Source organism: Brassica napus, chromosome A2 (genome assembly GCF_020379485.1).
Source record: "Brassica napus cultivar Da-Ae chromosome A2, Da-Ae, whole genome shotgun sequence".
In the NCBI taxonomy this organism is placed as follows: domain Eukaryota; kingdom Viridiplantae; phylum Streptophyta; class Magnoliopsida; order Brassicales; family Brassicaceae; genus Brassica; species Brassica napus.
This window is the reverse complement of record NC_063435.1, coordinates 11,301,285-11,318,503: the sequence shown is the minus strand read 5'-3', so window position 1 is coordinate 11,318,503 and position 17,219 is coordinate 11,301,285. Positions and strand designations below refer to the sequence as shown.

Below are 17,219 nucleotides of genomic sequence, written 5' to 3'. Positions count from 1 at the left end.
TTTTACTTATCATAATTGATTTTCTTTTGTTTGCCAAAACAGAATCATAATATTATCATATTTAAATAGAACTTTATTTTCTAGTACGAAAATAAAAATCCAAAAGCTAATAAATTTTAGCATAAAAATTTAATCTTGAATACGATCTTTCTTTTTTTTTGGTAAAAAATACGATCTTTCTTTTATTTTGGCAAACTATAGGATCTATTCTTAGAATTCAAGAAACTCAAAACCAAAATTCAACCAAATTATTTTGTGAACTGAATAATCGATTGACCATTGACCAACCTTGCTTTTGACATTCTTAGCTTAAATATTTTTATAATTCGATTTGAATTTTCATAACCTTGCATTGTATTAGTCTTACAACTAGTAAGCTATGTGTTTTGGTGTAGTTTTCAGTAAAAGGCTCCTAACAATACATAAATATAATCGTGAAAAAATGTAAATGTGAAACAGAAGAAAATATTATAGAATAATTGTTGTGAACAAATGTGAATCAACTTTGAAGAAAGATCAAAACAAATTGAGACAAATATCCGTTTAGAGTTTTTTATTATTATGTGAATCAATAATCTTACAAACCCTTAGACCCGTATTTATAGTAGCTTCAAAACCCTATAGAAATACATACTTATCCAGAAAAAAGTAAATTTCCTCAACTGAAAAGGCATACCATACCGCAGGGGCCTATGGCCTCCACACCCCCCCCCCCCCCCCCCCCCCCCCCTCCCCTCCCCCCAGATATCCGACCCGACGAATATTGGGTTTTTACTGATGCACAGAGATTTAAGACATATCAAGATGCAACAATAATTAATCACATCAAGAAGCATATAATAATAACTAGGTTAAGACCCGCGCCTTGCGCGGAATGAATATTATATATAAATTATTTTTAAGTATTATATATTTTTTACATATTATGAAATAATAAATATATATTGAATAATTAAAAATTTAGTAACTATTACATATAATTAAATTGGTACAAATACTTAAATAAATTTTATTAATCCAGACAAACACTTTTTTCTACTTATGTAATTTCTTAATAATTTGTATCTTGTTATAACATAAATTTTATGTAATTTCGTAATCATTTGTATCTTGTTATAACATAAATTTTAAACTATGGATCACAAAATTTCAATGTGAGGTTTTTAACAACTTTAGGGGGTGTTAGTGGGGATGAGATTTATAATGAGTCTAAATCTAGTGTTATTGGTTTATAGATTTTCATATTCTCATTAAAATCTATTGTTATTGGTTTGATGATTCTATAATTCTATACAAAATCATTTATTATTCAAAAAAGTTTAGATTTTAATGATTCTACAAATCTATTAAAGTAAGTGTTATTGGAAATTGAATTCTTATCATTTTAACTCACAAATTAAGATTTTGAGAATACTACATGTTTACCTTGAATTCTTAGAATCATTACATTACTTTATTTTCATAGATTTTCACAATATACAAAATTCTCTACATCTCTTTCCAAATTTAACAAATCTCTATAAAAATCTAAGTCCCCTAACACCCCCTTAGTCATTTATATTCGTTTTTAAAAATTCAAAATACAACATACAGGAAAAAAAATCTAATTTTTTTATTATATAGTTAATGTGGTTGTTTAATTTATTTTAATAAGTTATTTTTTTTAAATGATAGAGAATAGACTAAGTTTTATCAAATCTTTATTATTCAAATCATTAATTGTCATATATACTTTAGCCACATTAGGTAATTCCGTGATTTTTATTTAAGGAAACAATGAAGAACATTTATGATTAATTTATGGTTAGTTTAATAAAAAGCTTATTATATATTTATATGGACCAACATATTTTTCTAATGATTCTAAGAATGATTGTGGTGATGACATGTGGCTACAAAAATATGTTCTAATGCTTCTCTTTTAATATATAGGGGATAGGGCTCATAGCACTACCTCTAGTCTGGACTTTCAAACGAGCCAAACCAAATTAAAAAGAAATTAGAGACAACTAAGAAAGAGCCAAAGCATATAATAATGCAACTACACAAGTCACAACCAAAGCTTTGAACGGCTTTAACATAGCAGTGGCATAAGCGGAAGGAGCAGCCTTCCTGCCCTCTACGGTTGGAGAAGGTGTAGTTCTGAGGGTGTTACCGTCACCACTATCACCGCAACCGTCTGAAGAGGCCGCTGAACCTACGTTCACAGAGAGCTTCATGCGGCCGGCACAGTGGCCGGGGATAGCGCAAATGAAGTAGTGAGAATCAGCTGTCTTGAGAGATATGCTTGTGCTTCGCTACTGTCGGAAGAAATTGAGTTCCCCAATGTGCAACTTTTGTAGTCACTTTCACTCACTTCGTCCACCGTGTGACCCGCACCGAAGTTGAACACTATTATGCAACACAATGTACACATACGTATATTACAACTATAAATATGATTTCTATTGTTTTATTTTCAATGACTATGAAGTTCTAGATCCGAAGGATCGTACATTTCTCTATACTGAGACCTTAACTTTGTAAATTAATTATTTTGTTTCCAACGGAAATAGAAAGGACAACGATGAAGACGTGGAACGCAAGCAATAAAGAGGCCCTAACTTTAGAAATTTTGCAAAAAGGCACGCGTTAACTATTTTTCCACAATGCTATTATTTTAATAACCCGGTCTCGATTTAGATTCGGTTAACCATTGGTTCAGTTTAACCGGTCAAGATTAGCGAAAGAATCCAAATCAACGGTTAAGATTACCTCAAAATAATGAACGGACAGACAGGATGAGCGAACCTCAATGAAAGACGCTTCCAGAGAGATGTGTCTCCATTAAACCCTAGAGAGTGAGTTTAGTCTCGTCCATGCTTCTCTTTCTGATGTTTCGTTCGCTGATAGATTGTTCTCTGTTTGCTGGGTTTAGTGAGTTTGACCTTGGGTTCAATCTTTGTCACCAGGTCACGGTGTAAAGTTTGTATGTTGTTTGTTTTTATGAAAGGCTGCATTTTTATTACTTGTATTTACGACGGAATTGATGGGTCTTCCGCTTGTTTCATCGATTCTGCCTTTTTCTGAAATCAATATCTGTATTTTGGTTTTAATCACTGTAGTGAATTTTCTTTTCTTCCAGGATACACAACATGGCTTTCTTAAGTAAAGTTGGAAGGATATTTAGGCAGACTAGCACCCATGTCACTGCCTCTAACTCAATGCTACAGAGCATCCGTTGCATGTCTTCCTCAAAAATCTTTGTTGGAGGTGACTATAACTCTATCTCGGTTGTGGGAGAAATTAAAGTATTCTCTTTTTTTTTAGTATTGTTTCTCTCTGCTTGTTTGTCTCAGAGTTGTCTAGGTAGGTATCTCCTACAGCACTGATGAGTTTGGCTTGAGAGAAGCTTTTAGCAAATATGGACAAGTTGTTGATGGTAGTTTGCTATCTCTCGCTTTTTAAGTTGATTGTAAAACTCTAGCCTTTCCTTTTTCTTCTGAATGGTTTCTCTTGTTTATACTCACTCGTAGCTAACTGGTTTTTTTTTATCAATTTACAGCCAAAATTTTTGTGGACCGTGAAACTGGTAGATCGAGGGGTTTTGCTTTCGTGACATTTACTTCTAACCTGGAGGCTACTAATGCCATGCAGTTGGATAGACAGGTAACACACAAATGTTCCAGCCTCTTTTAATTCTAAGATGTCATCTGGCCTATTCCTTTGTCATTCATTCATTGTCTTGTTCTGCATATTAATTTGACCTTTTTTCAACTCGGTTGTTTCTGGACAATGCATGTTTCTAGAACAATTAAGTGTTTGTTTTTTTTTTTTGGCCTTTACACATTGGCAACATAGGGGTAGGATTGGTATCATCATGCATCATCTAGCCTGAAATAATAATAATCTTTCGTTAATGAATGGCTGAAACGGAGAGCGATGTCATTCTATTTATAGTTAGTTCTAAAATAAATCACTGTTTTCAGACTGTGTATAGATGATTCAGGCAATGCTTATTTGTGATTCTTCTTTGCTTCGTGTTGTATGTCAATAGGCCATTTATTGTTTTTGTTTTCTGGAACACAGCACCTTCATGGTCGAAGAATTAGGGTGGACTTCGCTACTGAAAGAGGAAGAGGATTTGGAGGAAGGGGGTTCGGTGGTCCAAGTGGTGGTGCTGTTTTTTATGATGATCCTCTACCGTGTGGTTACGTTGACGATTTTTCTGTTTGGTGCCATTGACAATCTGGCCTGGCAGTTTGGTGGTTCAGAGAACGAGAGCTTAATCCCTCCATAATGTTGCAGTTTCAGAATAAACATATGAAAGTTTCTTAATTTTTATGTTTTTAACGTTTGGGGTTTGTTTATCATCTAGAATTCTACCTCTATATAGATTAGGTTATCGCATTTGATTACGCTAAAGACGGTTAGTTTCTCAGCGAAATATCAAGATTCCGCCCCGTGACTCTGATCATGATATTTGGGGTTTGTTTATCATCTTCATAAATAAATAAATAAAAATTGTAATACCTTATAAAAGACTCTTTTTTTTTTCAAAACTGAAGACGACCCAATCTGCTTTGGCTTAGCATATGAACAAGTCTACACCCTACAATGCACAGATGAATGAGTAGCGATGGCATTTTTATGCTAATGCTCAGTTTACAAATTACAAGTATCATGTTCTCTTGAGGGATCCCAGACTGATGATGGTACATGCTACAATGTAACGTGTGAGCATTTTGGTTCAGTTGGAGCAATCACTATCTAATTATTGCAAAGAAAAAAGAAGCGAGAGAGACCGTAGAGCGAGATCTACAGGGAACTTGAGTTTACACAAATCGGCAAGTAATTAGTGAAATTACGATTTTACCCACTAATTTCTCTGATAAATTGTAATTTGAAATTAAAATGTTCGCAACAAATTGGACCTTATCGATTAGCGCGCAAAGTCTATTCACTAAAACCTCATAAGCCCTAAATACTCCTCCTCCTCCTCCTCCTCTCCGAGTATCGAAGTTAAATCCACTCAGAATCCCTTCTCTTTTGGTTTATACGATGGGATACGAATCTGAGAAAAACTCGTTGTAGATTGACTTATCGCATGTGATTACGTTTAGACGGTTAGTTTCTCCGCGAGATTACGTCCGGTGATTATGATGAGAACACTCCGATCATGCTCAGTGGCATTGTATCGGAACCTAAATAGCTCAGAATCGTTGCAGATGCGAAACAGAGGAAAATATCATAGAATAATTAATCACAACAAGAAGCGTATAATAATAATAGGGCTCATAGCACTGCCTCTAGCCTGGATTTTCAAACGAGCCAAACCAAATCAACAAGAAATTAAAAAACAACTAAGAAAGAGCCAAAGCATATAATAATGCAGCTACACAAGTCACAACCAAAGCTTTGAACGGCTTCAACATAGCAGTGGCAGAAGCGGAAGGAGCAGCCTTCCTGCCCTCTACGGTTGGAGAAGGTGTAGTTTTGGGGGTGTTACCATCACCACTGTCACCGCCACCGTCTGAAGAGGCTGCTGCACCTACGTTGACAGAGAGCTTCATGCCGCCGGCACAGTGGCCTGGGATAGCGCAAATGAAGTAGTGAGAACCAGCTGTCTTGAGAGCTATGCTTGTGGTTCCGCTACTGTCGGAAGAAATTGAGTTCCCCAATGTGCAACTTTTGTAGTCACTTTCACTCACTTCGTCCACCGTGTGACCCGCACCGTAGTTGAACACTATTATGCGACACAATGTACACATACATATATATTACAACTATAAATATGTTTTCTATTGTTTTATTTTGAATGACTGAAGATCGTACATTTCTCTTCTTTTTTTTATAATTGATCCTAAAAATTTCTAAGCAGGATCCGTGTTTTCTTACCATTTAACGCGTTCTGGATGGCAAAGAGGATTCAAACCTATGAAAGTATTCATAGCTGTGAGCTTTTTACAATTAGGCCAAGACTACTTGGTGGTTCATTTCTCTATAGTGAGACTTTAACTATGTAAATTAATTATTTTGTTAAAGAAAGACTTCTTCCAACGGATATCGAACATGTGACTTTTTAAATTTCTATTAGGTGATCCAAAAGTTTAAAATAGTAGGCCAACTCTTCGTTGTTATTTTTGTTTTCGTTTGCAAGGTACACTTTTCTAAATGAAACACGATTTAAGTGTTTTCATCAAACTAGTTTTTCTTTATTAATTATAAATGCAAACATTAAGAAACAAAAATATTGGTTATCCTCTTAGTGAGATAATTTCACATGTAAATCAAATGCATATATTAGCATTCTACATGCATATATACGAGAGGCTCTATAAACTATACATACCGATTGTATCGCCAATGGCATAAGGTTTTCCAGTAGCCAAGGAGCTATAGTCCTTCCCAAGCGACCATTCGACAGAATGAGTGGCTGAGGAGGCAGGTGCAACGACAGTGAAGAAGATGATGGCAATGCAACCAACGAGTGTACTCAAGTTTGCCATCTTTTTGTATGAGTGTAACAGTATCTTTAATTGAAAACTGATGTGACTAAGGAAAATCCTTGTGAGTTATAAGCAAATTTATAGAGAGAATGGAACCAAAAGGGTATGTTGGAGTTAGTAAAGCATTAGGTCCACTTACCCTCCAACAAATGTTTTCATCATTTTAGTTTTGAAATTATTTTTCATATTTTGGAATAAAGACTTGTTCCTCCTCTCCTCTATAGCTTTAAACATATTCAACAAAGGAAATGATGCTAGACCCCAAGAATATGGGTCATGGGGTTCGGTGACAGATCATAAAGTCACATTTAAGGGTTCTTTGTAAAAAGATGAATGATGATGCAAACTAAAGTAGTCACGATGTGTCATCAAAAATTCAAAATCCCTTAATGATTCAATACAATCGACCAAACCAAAAGAAGCTGAACTAACTTTTCTTACGAGCAATCACTGAGGCTTTGCAACAACTGAAATCGAGTATGTGACGTTAATTATTTTCTTTAAATATTTTTCAGTGATAGTGGATATGTGACTCATTATGTCTTACGAGTTCTAGACCTCGAAAGCTTGCTCTACTACAGGCCTAAAGCTGATTCCTTAAAACATTGTCCTAAATTTTAACACATTTTGATTCACCCTATCATTATATAATATTTAAATATAAATATTTTTTTTTAATTTGATCGATTATGTAAATTGATTTTTTTCTTCAAACCTCAAAAACCGCAAAAACTTAATTTTGTTTGGTTATGCAAAATAAAGTTTTTTCGCCAAAAACAAAAGAATCAAGTTTTCCCATCAAAACCGCAAAATTGAGTTTTTCCACCAAAAAAAAAAGAGTTTTCCCGTCAAAACGCGAAATTAAGTTCCTAGCCAAAAACGCAAAACCGAGTTTTTTTAACAAAACCAAAAATCAAGTTTTCACGTCAAAACCGCAAAATCAAGTTTTCCCGTCAAAACCACAAAATCAAGTTTTCTCACCGAAACAACAAAATTGAGTTTTTCCGCCCAAACCAAAAAAATAAGTTTTCCCATCAAAACCGCAAATCCAGTTTTGCCTGCCACAACCACAAAATCGAATTCTCACCTAAGCCAAAAAATCAAGTTTTTCCACCAAAACCAAAAAATGAGTTTTCTCGCCAAAACCAAAAAATCGAAGTCTTACTGTTTTGGTGGAAAAAATCAATTGTGCAGTTTTGGAGAGAAATTTTGATTTTGCGGTTTCTGCTGTAAACTCAACATTTGATTTTAGTGGGAAAACTCAACATTTGGTTTTAGCGGAAAAATTCGGTTGTTGCGATTTTGGCGAAAAAAACTCGATTTTTGCGGGTTTGGCGGGAAAACTCAATTTTTGCAGTTTGGGCGGGAAAACGAGTTTTTAGTTTTTAGCGAGAAAACTTGATTTTCTGTTTCGGTGAGAACTTGATTTTGCGGTTTTGGCGTGAAAATTTGATTTTTATATTTTATCGGAAAAGTCGACTTTCAGTTTTAGCGAGAAAATTTGACTTTTAATTTTGGCAGAAAAACTCAATTTTTAGTTTTGGCGGGAAAATTGATTTTTTTTATTCTAGCAGAAAAACTCGAATTTTGTTTTTTTGCGTGAAACACGATTTTTATGTATTTAGCGGGAGACTTGATTTTTGTGGTTTCGTCTTAAAACCTCCATTTTTTTTTGATTTTTGCGGGAAACTCGATTTTTGCGATTTTAGCAGAAAACTTGATTTTTGTAGTTTTGTTAGAAAAACTAGATATTTTGTTTTTTAACTTTTTTTTTCTGCGGGAAAATCGATTTTTGTGATTTTGGCAGGAAACTTAATTTTTGTAATTTTATCGAAAAAACTTAATTTTGCTGTTTTGGTGGAAAGCCCCGGTTATGATGGTCAAAAGTCGGAAGAGAGCAACGAGTGATGATCATATCATATCTTAGGTTTTTTTATTTCATGCTTAGAAGTTAAAGATAAAAATGAATAAAATAGATTTTTCTATTTAAATGAGATAAACCGAGTACCAGTCATAACCCTTGGTTAAAACAAGGTTAAAATAGGGCTGAGCTAAAATAGGATTAGGTTTATATTAAACAATTGCGGGTTAGGCCCTAGCCTGAATTTAACATCCCTGACTACAGCTGATTTCTAAAAACTTTGTGTACCTAAAATTTAATTAGTATGACAAAAAAACAAAGGAGGTTTTTCTTTTCAAAATCAATTAGATTATGATCCGCGTTTTAATAGTGTGAGATATTTAATGATAAATTTTTTTATTAAAAATGTTACAAATATTTTTTTTTATTTGTATAAACTTTGTCTATTTAAAAAATAATAATTTAAACCCGATCCAACCCAGCGGTCTAATTAGTAAACCTGGTGATCCGATATGGAACCTAGTTTGAATTTTAGGAAATATTTTTTATTTAAAAATCCAATAATTCTGTAAAAGAAAACACTAAAATTTGAGGCTAAGCAGTTGTACCGATGGGTAACTGATATGAAACTCAATATTGTAATAATTGTATATTCATATGAATATAATTATATAAAATAAAATAGTATAATTGGTTATGTTTTATTTTAAAAGATTAAAAATTGAAATGAGGTATAATTAATCTTTTTAATTTTTCTAACATTGATTAATGCTTATTTTAATATGTTATAATAAAAATGATCAAAATTTTTGGTTCAGTTTATTTTGTATTTGATAATTATTTTATATGTCTCATAGAATAACCCACAAAACTTTTAACCGTAAAAACATCAAGCAAAATTTGTAATAATATAATCAAATATTATAAATATTCTAATGTAATCTATTTTAAATAGAAATATTCCACCTATTTAAAAACACATCCTATCGTAGTATACAATTTTTTTATTCACTATGGTAACAAAATATTTCTTTGGAAAGTATATAGGAGTTATATATGTATACTACGTACGTGTAAATATAAATTTGGCAGGAATCAAACATTAATTATTTTGGTCAAAAATAATTAATGTTGTCACATAAATATAGGAATGACATTCCCATGTAAATATCTATAAAAACTAAGGGCATGACCCTTTCTCCTGATTGAGCTTGTGTAGGTAGATGTTGTCTGATAGGACCGATAGTAGTACACTGTGTGGGACGAAGTAAAGACCTTTCACCTATTAATAGAGAGTCTCCTTTAATAGTATAAACTTGGTTAAGATATGCACTTTACGCGAAATAAATATTATATATATAAATTATTTTATGTAATACATATTTTTTATATATTATAAAATAATAAATAGATATTGAATAATTATAAAGTCAGTAACTATTACGTATATAATTAAATTAGTGCAAACATATAAATAAATTTTATTAATCCAAACAATATTTTTTTCTATTTAATATGGTATATAATTAAATATAAATGATATTAACACATATATAGTATATTTTTTTATTAATATTTTTTTCTACTCATATAACTTTTTTATGATTTTTATCTTTTATAGCAAAAACTTTAAATTACTGATAAAATATATCACTGGGATTAATAATTTTAGTAATTTAATTAATTTATAAAAACAAAGTTGTCAATATTTGTTCAAAGCTTTTAATTATCAAAAAAATTGTTCAAAGTAAATTTCTAAATTAAAATATTTTTATGTGGTGTATAGTTTAATTTAAAATGATATATATATATATATATATCTTTTAATGTTAATACTTATTAAATGAAACTTTCGACTTATATGATTTTGTAATCATTTTTATCTTTCATAACAAAATATTTTAATCTTGGATCACAAAATTTGAATGTGAGACTTTTAACAGTTTTAGTAATTTATAGACGTTTTAAATAAATAAGAATACAACATATAAAGAAAAATCTAAATTTTATTATATGGGTGTTTAATTTATTTTAATAGTTTAAAATTAAAAAAAATATGATAGAAGATACACTAATTTTTATCAAATTTTTATTATTCAAAATCATTAATTGTCATATATACTTTAGCCACATTAGACAATTGAGTAATTTTTATTTTAGAAAAAATAACATTAATAATGAATGTATGGTTAGTTTAATAAAAAACTTATCATAAATTTAGATGGCACATGACTATCAAAAAATGGTATGATGTTTCTCAATTAATATATAAAACGATTCTATGCAAAATGTATACTTTTCTTTGAAAAATGTTAAACAATGCATTAGTCATACTAAATTTAATATCTAAGTTACTAAAAGGTGGTGGTTTGTTTGAAAAATGAAATTAATCTCACCGAAAGCTGCAAAACAAAACTTGGATATGATATGATAGTGACCCTGCAACTAATTCCACTGGGCATGGGACTGCCCACATAAAAGCAATATATCAACCATACCATGATTCATGATTTTTCCTAGGCTTTTGCAAGAAACCTCAAATTTTTCTTCTTCTTCATACTATGGACCTGCTTTTATTTTATTTTCTTTTCGTTTCTGAAACCAGACTGTAGTAGACTACGTGCCTGTTTTACTGTGGAATTGGGTATAGTGTCGGCCCATGAAACTTGTTTAAAAAATTGTTAAGATTCTTGAAAAGAAAAGAGATTTCATTACACAGGAAATATATCACAGCAACACAAAATGTATATTCGAAAACCAAACTATTAATATTTACTGCAGCAAGCCAATTCTTGGTAAAACATTAGTTTTGGTAGAACGATCTTTGTAAAACGAGTTATACATATTGCAAATGAGAGTGAAAAGTTATAATCTACTATTTACGCATGTCTATTTTGGTAGTGAAGTTCGAATTATAACAAAGCAACGATACTATTTGTCCTGGTCTGATTTCAATATTTTTTCTTCTCAATAGAAAAAAACACTTAAGGTTTAATTTATATCATATTTTAGTTTGTGTTTGTTACATGCTATATATATCACGTTGTGCCACTGCAAATGTGTGATATTAAAATCAGATAATTTTCAAGAAATTACTAAACTACCAGATGATAATCCGCGCGCATGCGAGGATTGAGTTTTTATAATAATGTTTATTTATTAAATAATTTTAAATTTTTGCAACATTAAAATCATTATCGATTATAAAATGATGAATACAAATGTTGGTCTGCTAAATATATCATCGTTTAATTATTTTTAAGATTTCATATGCACAAAAAGAAATTAAGTTTTGCAGTTGACACAAATCACCAAAATAAAATAGGCAACATCGATTGTATAATGACGAAAGGGAATTAAGTTTTCTGCTCTCGATTTGTTTACTATTGACTCTCCATAAGTGATTTTATTTTCTGCCTCTATAAAATTATGATTTCGTTCTCGTCTTTGTTTCATTGATATGAGTTAAATTTCTTTTTTAACTTCTTCTATGAATTCGGCGAATTACATAAGTGTCAATTTAAAAAATAGACATCTCTAAAAATTAGTTTCACTCCAGATACATATCTAAGAATCAAAATTTGAAAAAAAAATCACCGCCAAACTATATTAACATATTAGTCTTCAAATCTAATATATCAAGCTGTTATAGAATATAAGTGCATACTCGAAATATTAATGTCCGTCTAGTATATATTCACCAGTTCGTTCTAAAAATCATCTAATTCTAGAACAACAAAACAAATTACTTATTTCACCGGTTCTGATAATAATCATTAATTGTCATATATATGTTAAGCATATTAGGTAATTCTGTAGTTTTTATTTAAGGAAAGAAACAATATTCTTTTATATACTACTAATTAATTTGATAGTTAGTTTAATAAAAGCATATAATATGTTTATATGGACCAACTTATTTGTCTAACAATTCTAAGAATCATTCTCGTAATGTCATGTGGGTACGAAAACATGTTCTAATGTTCCTTGATTAATGTATAGGGGATATATTTATATATTATAGTCTGCCGAAGGCCAACAAAGGATAAACATTACTTAAGTCTTCAAAAGCCAAAGAGTCAAAAGCTCAAAGGTAATATATGGCTTTCATGACTAAGACTCACCACCAATTAAACAATTAGAAGATGCTTCACCTTGTCACAGAACAAGTCAATACCTAAGATGAGAAGACATTTTCATCTTCCTTTCTCTTGAATGTGAAAGAAACACCAAAGATAAAATCAAACCATCTTCTACGTTGTCAAAAACCTAAAATTTCTATGAACATTTCAGTTCTCACATGCCCTTGCAAATTCTCTTGATCTTAGTTCCTTGTACCCCAAGAAACAATACCATTTTTCTTTAATGGCCAAGAGAAAACATAGAAAGCTCTTCCCAATATTAGCATCAGAGACAAACAAAACATTTGATTGCTCAATAGGAATCTGTGACCCGGTTTGCCCTTATAACTGCTATCAAGAACCTGATTACTACACCATATCTCCACAGCTACCTCCATGGTCATCTCCACAGACGATCAGACCACAATCTCCATCAATCTCAGCCGTGTATCAACCATCTCAAGACTCTTCATCATCCTTAGGCGCCATAACCATCATCGCCGTCACCGGTGCGGTCTTAGCCATCCTTCTCACAGGATTCTTTCTTGTAGCCAAATACGTTACAAAGAGCGTTAACAGAGTCAACCTCGAAAGTTATCAGTCCCAGAGAGACGGCCACGACGGTGCAATAGATGAAGAGTTTCAAGACACGGAGCAAGTAGATCATCCGATCTGGTTGATCAGGACAACAGGTCTGCAACAATCGATCATAAACTCGATCACGATCTGTAGTTACAAGAGAGGAGATGGGTTGATAGAGAGAACAGATTGTCCTGTCTGTTTAAACGAGTTTGAAGAAGACGAGAGTCTTAGGTTGTTGCCAAAATGCAACCATGCGTTTCACATCTCTTGTATTGACACGTGGCTTAGGTCTCATACAAACTGTCCTTTGTGTCGAGCTGGTATAGCTATCAGTACTCCACGGTGTTCTGGTCCTGTTGATGTACCTCCCGGAGGATCAGGATCTCGTGTGGTTGATGATGATCGTGGAGAGGTCGAGAATGATGAATCTGGTTCTAAAGAGACGTTGAGTTCAAGTAACACAGATCAGAGTTCAGATGTAAGGATTGAAATTGGAGCTGTAAACGAGGTTAACGACGGTGGTGGGTTCGAAACAGAGGCGGATGAGCAAGTTAGGGTTTTGGGGGAGTGTATGGATTTAAACGTGGGAGACGAAGCAAGCTGCTCCGAAGAAAACAATGGCCTCAATGTGGAGCCAAACGGAGAAGAAACAGAAGATACAGAGAAGAGTCAGGCAGGCATGTCGATGAAGACAGCAGGAAGCTCATGCTTCAGTACAAACAAGAGTTCGGTTTTTCCAGTGTAGGAAAGTCTATAATACCAAACCATTTTTCGAATACATGAAGAAGAGAACATAAACAAGAATGCACAAGTGTATATGTAAATCCATATAAAAAAGGCAAATAAACACTCATTTTCGTTTTCTTTTCCTCTCTTGTGCTCGTGTTTAATATTTGCTACATACGTATATTGTTGAATTTAACAACGATATAATATGATTTTGCAATGTTAACATGGCTAGTTTGAAAATCTAAATAACATACCTGCAAAACTGGAAACCAAACGAAAGTGTTCCGGGTTGAATCAACCCCACTATACTAATCTTTGTGGCTACGTAGATGTGAGACAATGTTTTAAATCTAATTTGAATATTCAGAACTTGAATTACTCTTGCCTTTGAAAATTGATCTTTACATAGATTGGGATACTTCACACTAATAAAAAGGGTAAATGATACTTCACATATTTTAGTTTCTGTTTAGTAAAAAGTCTTAAAATTGATAGTTTCTTACCAAAGTTTCTATATATACAAAATATCTAATATTTAATATAATTTTAAATATAAACATAAACTATATTAATATTTTATCAATAAATTAATTTATAGAACCAAATAAATATTTGGTACGAGTTTCAAAATTTTCGGATATCTCAAACAAATATTAATATGGCTTTTTGTGGGTATACACAGTCTAATTATTCTAATAATTAACCGGAGCTTCTAGCTCTAGTGGTAAAAGACTTACAGCTGTGAGTACCGCCACCTGGGTTCGAATCCCGGCCACTGGAGAATTAACATTTCGACATCGCCAGGGACAGAGGACCGACATGTGGCAACACGTGACTAGTCTGGATCACTTCTGTGGGGCCAGGATACCTCTGTATAATTCAAAAAAAAAATTATTCTAATAATAATAATTCTGTGACATATCCTTTTTATATTAATAAAATAAAATAGTAAAAGTGTTATAAAAAATCAAATAGTAAAATGCAAGAGTGTTAAAATGAATTAACTCGCTCAACAAAGCTCAACTCATAGTGAACTTGGATCTTTCATGAGCTAAATCAGTTCAGTTCTTTTATTATATGAGTTTTAATACGAAAACATTAACTTAGATCATCTAGATCATGAATTAGACGAGCTAACTTGTGATCTAATATAAAAAATAAAAAAATTATTATAAAATAAAATGTTAAAATAAGTTCTATAATATTATTCAAAATTCAAAATTTAAATATTAAAAATTAAAACATTAATATTAAATACTATATAAACATAACACCTAAAAAATTAATTAAATTAAAGCTAAACCAATGATCTAAAATCATATTCCTCGTGAGAGTCTTGAGATGATTCATCTTCAAAGTTTTCATCTTTCTAAATCATAAAATTACAACAAACATTTATAAATATTTCATGTTAAGATAATAATAAAATATAAATAGATAATTTGAGATATGAGATGATGAGTGATTTAAATATTTTTACATTTTCTATATATATTTTAAATAATTGGTTTTACATTTTAATTTTAGAAGATAAATATTATTAATATATAAATTATCCTTTTTACATATGAAAAGTAGAAGTTATCCAATATATATATATATACATTATATATATATATATATATATATATATATATATATATATATATATAATTTTAAGTATGTTGTCCAAAAAACAAGTATAAAAATGATCATTTTTATGAAATGACACATGTTTATTAAAAATTGTTTGTATAACTCCTGATCTAGTTTAAACTCGTTCATTTAAACTTATTTATTAAATGAGCGTAGAAATAAAACTTGTGCTCATAAAAATTGAGTTGAGCCTGAGATATAATTCATTTTAACAACCCTTAGTAAAATGTAAAGGGTCCACGACTTCGAAATTTTGAATACATAAAGCTGTCTCTCACTAGAATCTAGTCGAATAAAGCCCAATTCTACAGATGTCTCTCAGCTCGTTGATGTGCTTTAGAAACTGTGAGCAGTGGCGGACGTAGGTGAGGAGGTGCCCCCATCTATTTTTTTATTTTTCTTCAGTAATCTATATTATTAAAGTTGAAGTACACATTGAGATTGTTTGGTAATATGGATAGTAGTTAAAAAAATAGTATTGTTTGGAAACATGGATAGTAGTAAGTTAGGAAAAAAATAATAGGCTTATGCTACTAAAAATTGGAAGTACATTACATTATATTAAAAAGTAATGAGTCTATGTTATTTGATATATAATATATTCAAATCAAAATAGTAATTTAAAATTGATTTATATCAAAAATTAATTCAAATATATATATATATATATATATGTATATATATATATATATATATTCAAAATTTGATTTTTACTAACATATTTTCTAATAACTATTATAAAAATATTTTCAATATATATAAGAAAAATACAATACAAAGCCCAATTTCAAACACCAACTTAAATTATGGTTTTTATATTTCACATTAAATTTTAAAATATAATATATGTGATTATTTATATGATTGTACATATAAAATATTATTAATTATAAGAAAACTTATTTGATGGTACGTATAAAATACGATTAATTATATGATAACACATATTTTGTAACTTATGATGACACATATAGGATATATATATATATATATATATAATAGTGATTAGGGGTGGGCGTTCGGGTTCATTTTCGGGTCTTTTTGTGATTTCGTGTTCAGTTCAGATCTTTGAGGATTTGGTTCGGATTTGGATAACCAATTTAAATAGGTTTGGTTTAAATATTTGGATAAAGAATTAATAATTATTTAAGTATTTTTGGAGTTTTGAGTATATCTTAACTATTTAAGATATTTATGTTTGATTATTTGTATATATTTTCAAGCATTTAAGCGAACTTAAAAGTTTACATCATATATATAAGTATTTAAACGAACTTAGAAGTTTACATCATATTTTCAAGCATTTAAGCGAACTTAAAAGTTTACATCATATATTTAAGTATTTACGTTTGATTATTTGTATATATTTACATCATATATATTCTGGATATTTTTATATATATTAAATCTAAAAATAATTAATATATAAGTATATAAATCTATTTTGGATACCCAAAATATTTCGGTTCGGATCGGATAGATTTCAGTTCTTCAAATACCAAAATTTTGAATAATTAGGATATTTAATCAATTCTGGTTCAGATTTAGTACTACTTATTCGGATTGTGATCGGTTCAATTCTTCGAATTCGAGTTTTTTGATCAATCCTAAATAGTGACAAAAAAATCAAATAGCATCATATTTTTTTAAAAAATACACCCGCACGGGCGTGCGGGTCAAAATCTAGTTACTATTATGTTAAAAACTGCTTCCTAATCCTACACTTAGATATAATGAAACAAAATGGTGTGCCCCCATCTAAAAATGATTCTGCATCCGCCCCTGACTGTGAGCGGACTGAAT

At 30.9% G+C, this 17,219-nt stretch overlaps 3 protein-coding genes and 1 pseudogene across 3 annotated transcripts; 2 read left to right on the top strand and 2 right to left on the bottom strand.

Moving 5' to 3' along the window:
• Positions 1-1,945: 1,945 nt before the first annotated feature.
• On the bottom strand, positions 1,946-2,466 carry LOC125587135 (annotated as a pseudogene).
• Positions 2,467-2,869: 403 nt separating this feature from the next.
• On the top strand, positions 2,870-4,511 carry LOC111208956 (glycine-rich RNA-binding protein 5, mitochondrial-like). Its single transcript, XM_048757293.1, has 4 exons — positions 2,870-3,252; positions 3,353-3,421; positions 3,545-3,648; positions 4,069-4,511. The coding sequence occupies exons 1-4, from the start codon at positions 3,135-3,137 to the stop codon at positions 4,222-4,224; spliced, it is 447 nt and encodes a 148-aa protein (XP_048613250.1). The 5' UTR covers positions 2,870-3,134; the 3' UTR covers positions 4,225-4,511.
• A 697-nt stretch (positions 4,512-5,208) lies between these two features.
• Positions 5,209-6,679, bottom strand: LOC106365028 (blue copper protein-like). The gene is made up of 2 exons (XM_013804492.3): positions 6,332-6,679; positions 5,209-5,725 (listed from the first exon to the last, which is right to left on the bottom strand). Exons 1-2 carry the CDS (start codon positions 6,486-6,488, stop codon positions 5,343-5,345), a joined length of 540 nt encoding a protein of 179 aa, XP_013659946.1. The 5' UTR covers positions 6,489-6,679; the 3' UTR covers positions 5,209-5,342.
• A 5,739-nt stretch (positions 6,680-12,418) lies between these two features.
• Positions 12,419-13,915, top strand: LOC106365027 (RING-H2 finger protein ATL54-like). Its single transcript, XM_013804491.3, has one exon. The coding sequence runs from the start codon at positions 12,715-12,717 to the stop codon at positions 13,795-13,797; it is 1,083 nt and encodes a 360-aa protein (XP_013659945.2). The 5' UTR covers positions 12,419-12,714; the 3' UTR covers positions 13,798-13,915.
• The last annotated feature ends 3,304 nt before the right edge of the window (positions 13,916-17,219 follow it).

Bases quoted from the DNA above. Each gene is read 5' to 3' on its own strand.
- LOC106365027 (XM_013804491.3), top strand. From the start codon at position 12,715: ATGGCCAAGAGAAAACATAGAAAGCTCTTCCCAATATTAGCATCAGAG.
- LOC111208956 (XM_048757293.1), top strand. From the start codon at position 3,135: ATGGCTTTCTTAAGTAAAGTTGGAAGGATATTTAGGCAGACTAGCACC. The intron at 3,422-3,544 runs GTAGTTTGCTAT...ATCAATTTACAG, and splicing joins ATATGGACAAGTTGTTGATG to CCAAAATTTTTGTGGACCGT. The intron at 3,649-4,068 runs GTAACACACAAA...TCTGGAACACAG, and splicing joins CCATGCAGTTGGATAGACAG to CACCTTCATGGTCGAAGAAT.
- LOC106365028 (XM_013804492.3), bottom strand. From the start codon at position 6,488: ATGGCAAACTTGAGTACACTCGTTGGTTGCATTGCCATCATCTTCTTC. The intron at 5,726-6,331 runs GTATGTATAGTT...GTCGCATAATAG, and splicing joins TGCCATTGGCGATACAATCG to TGTTCAACTACGGTGCGGGT.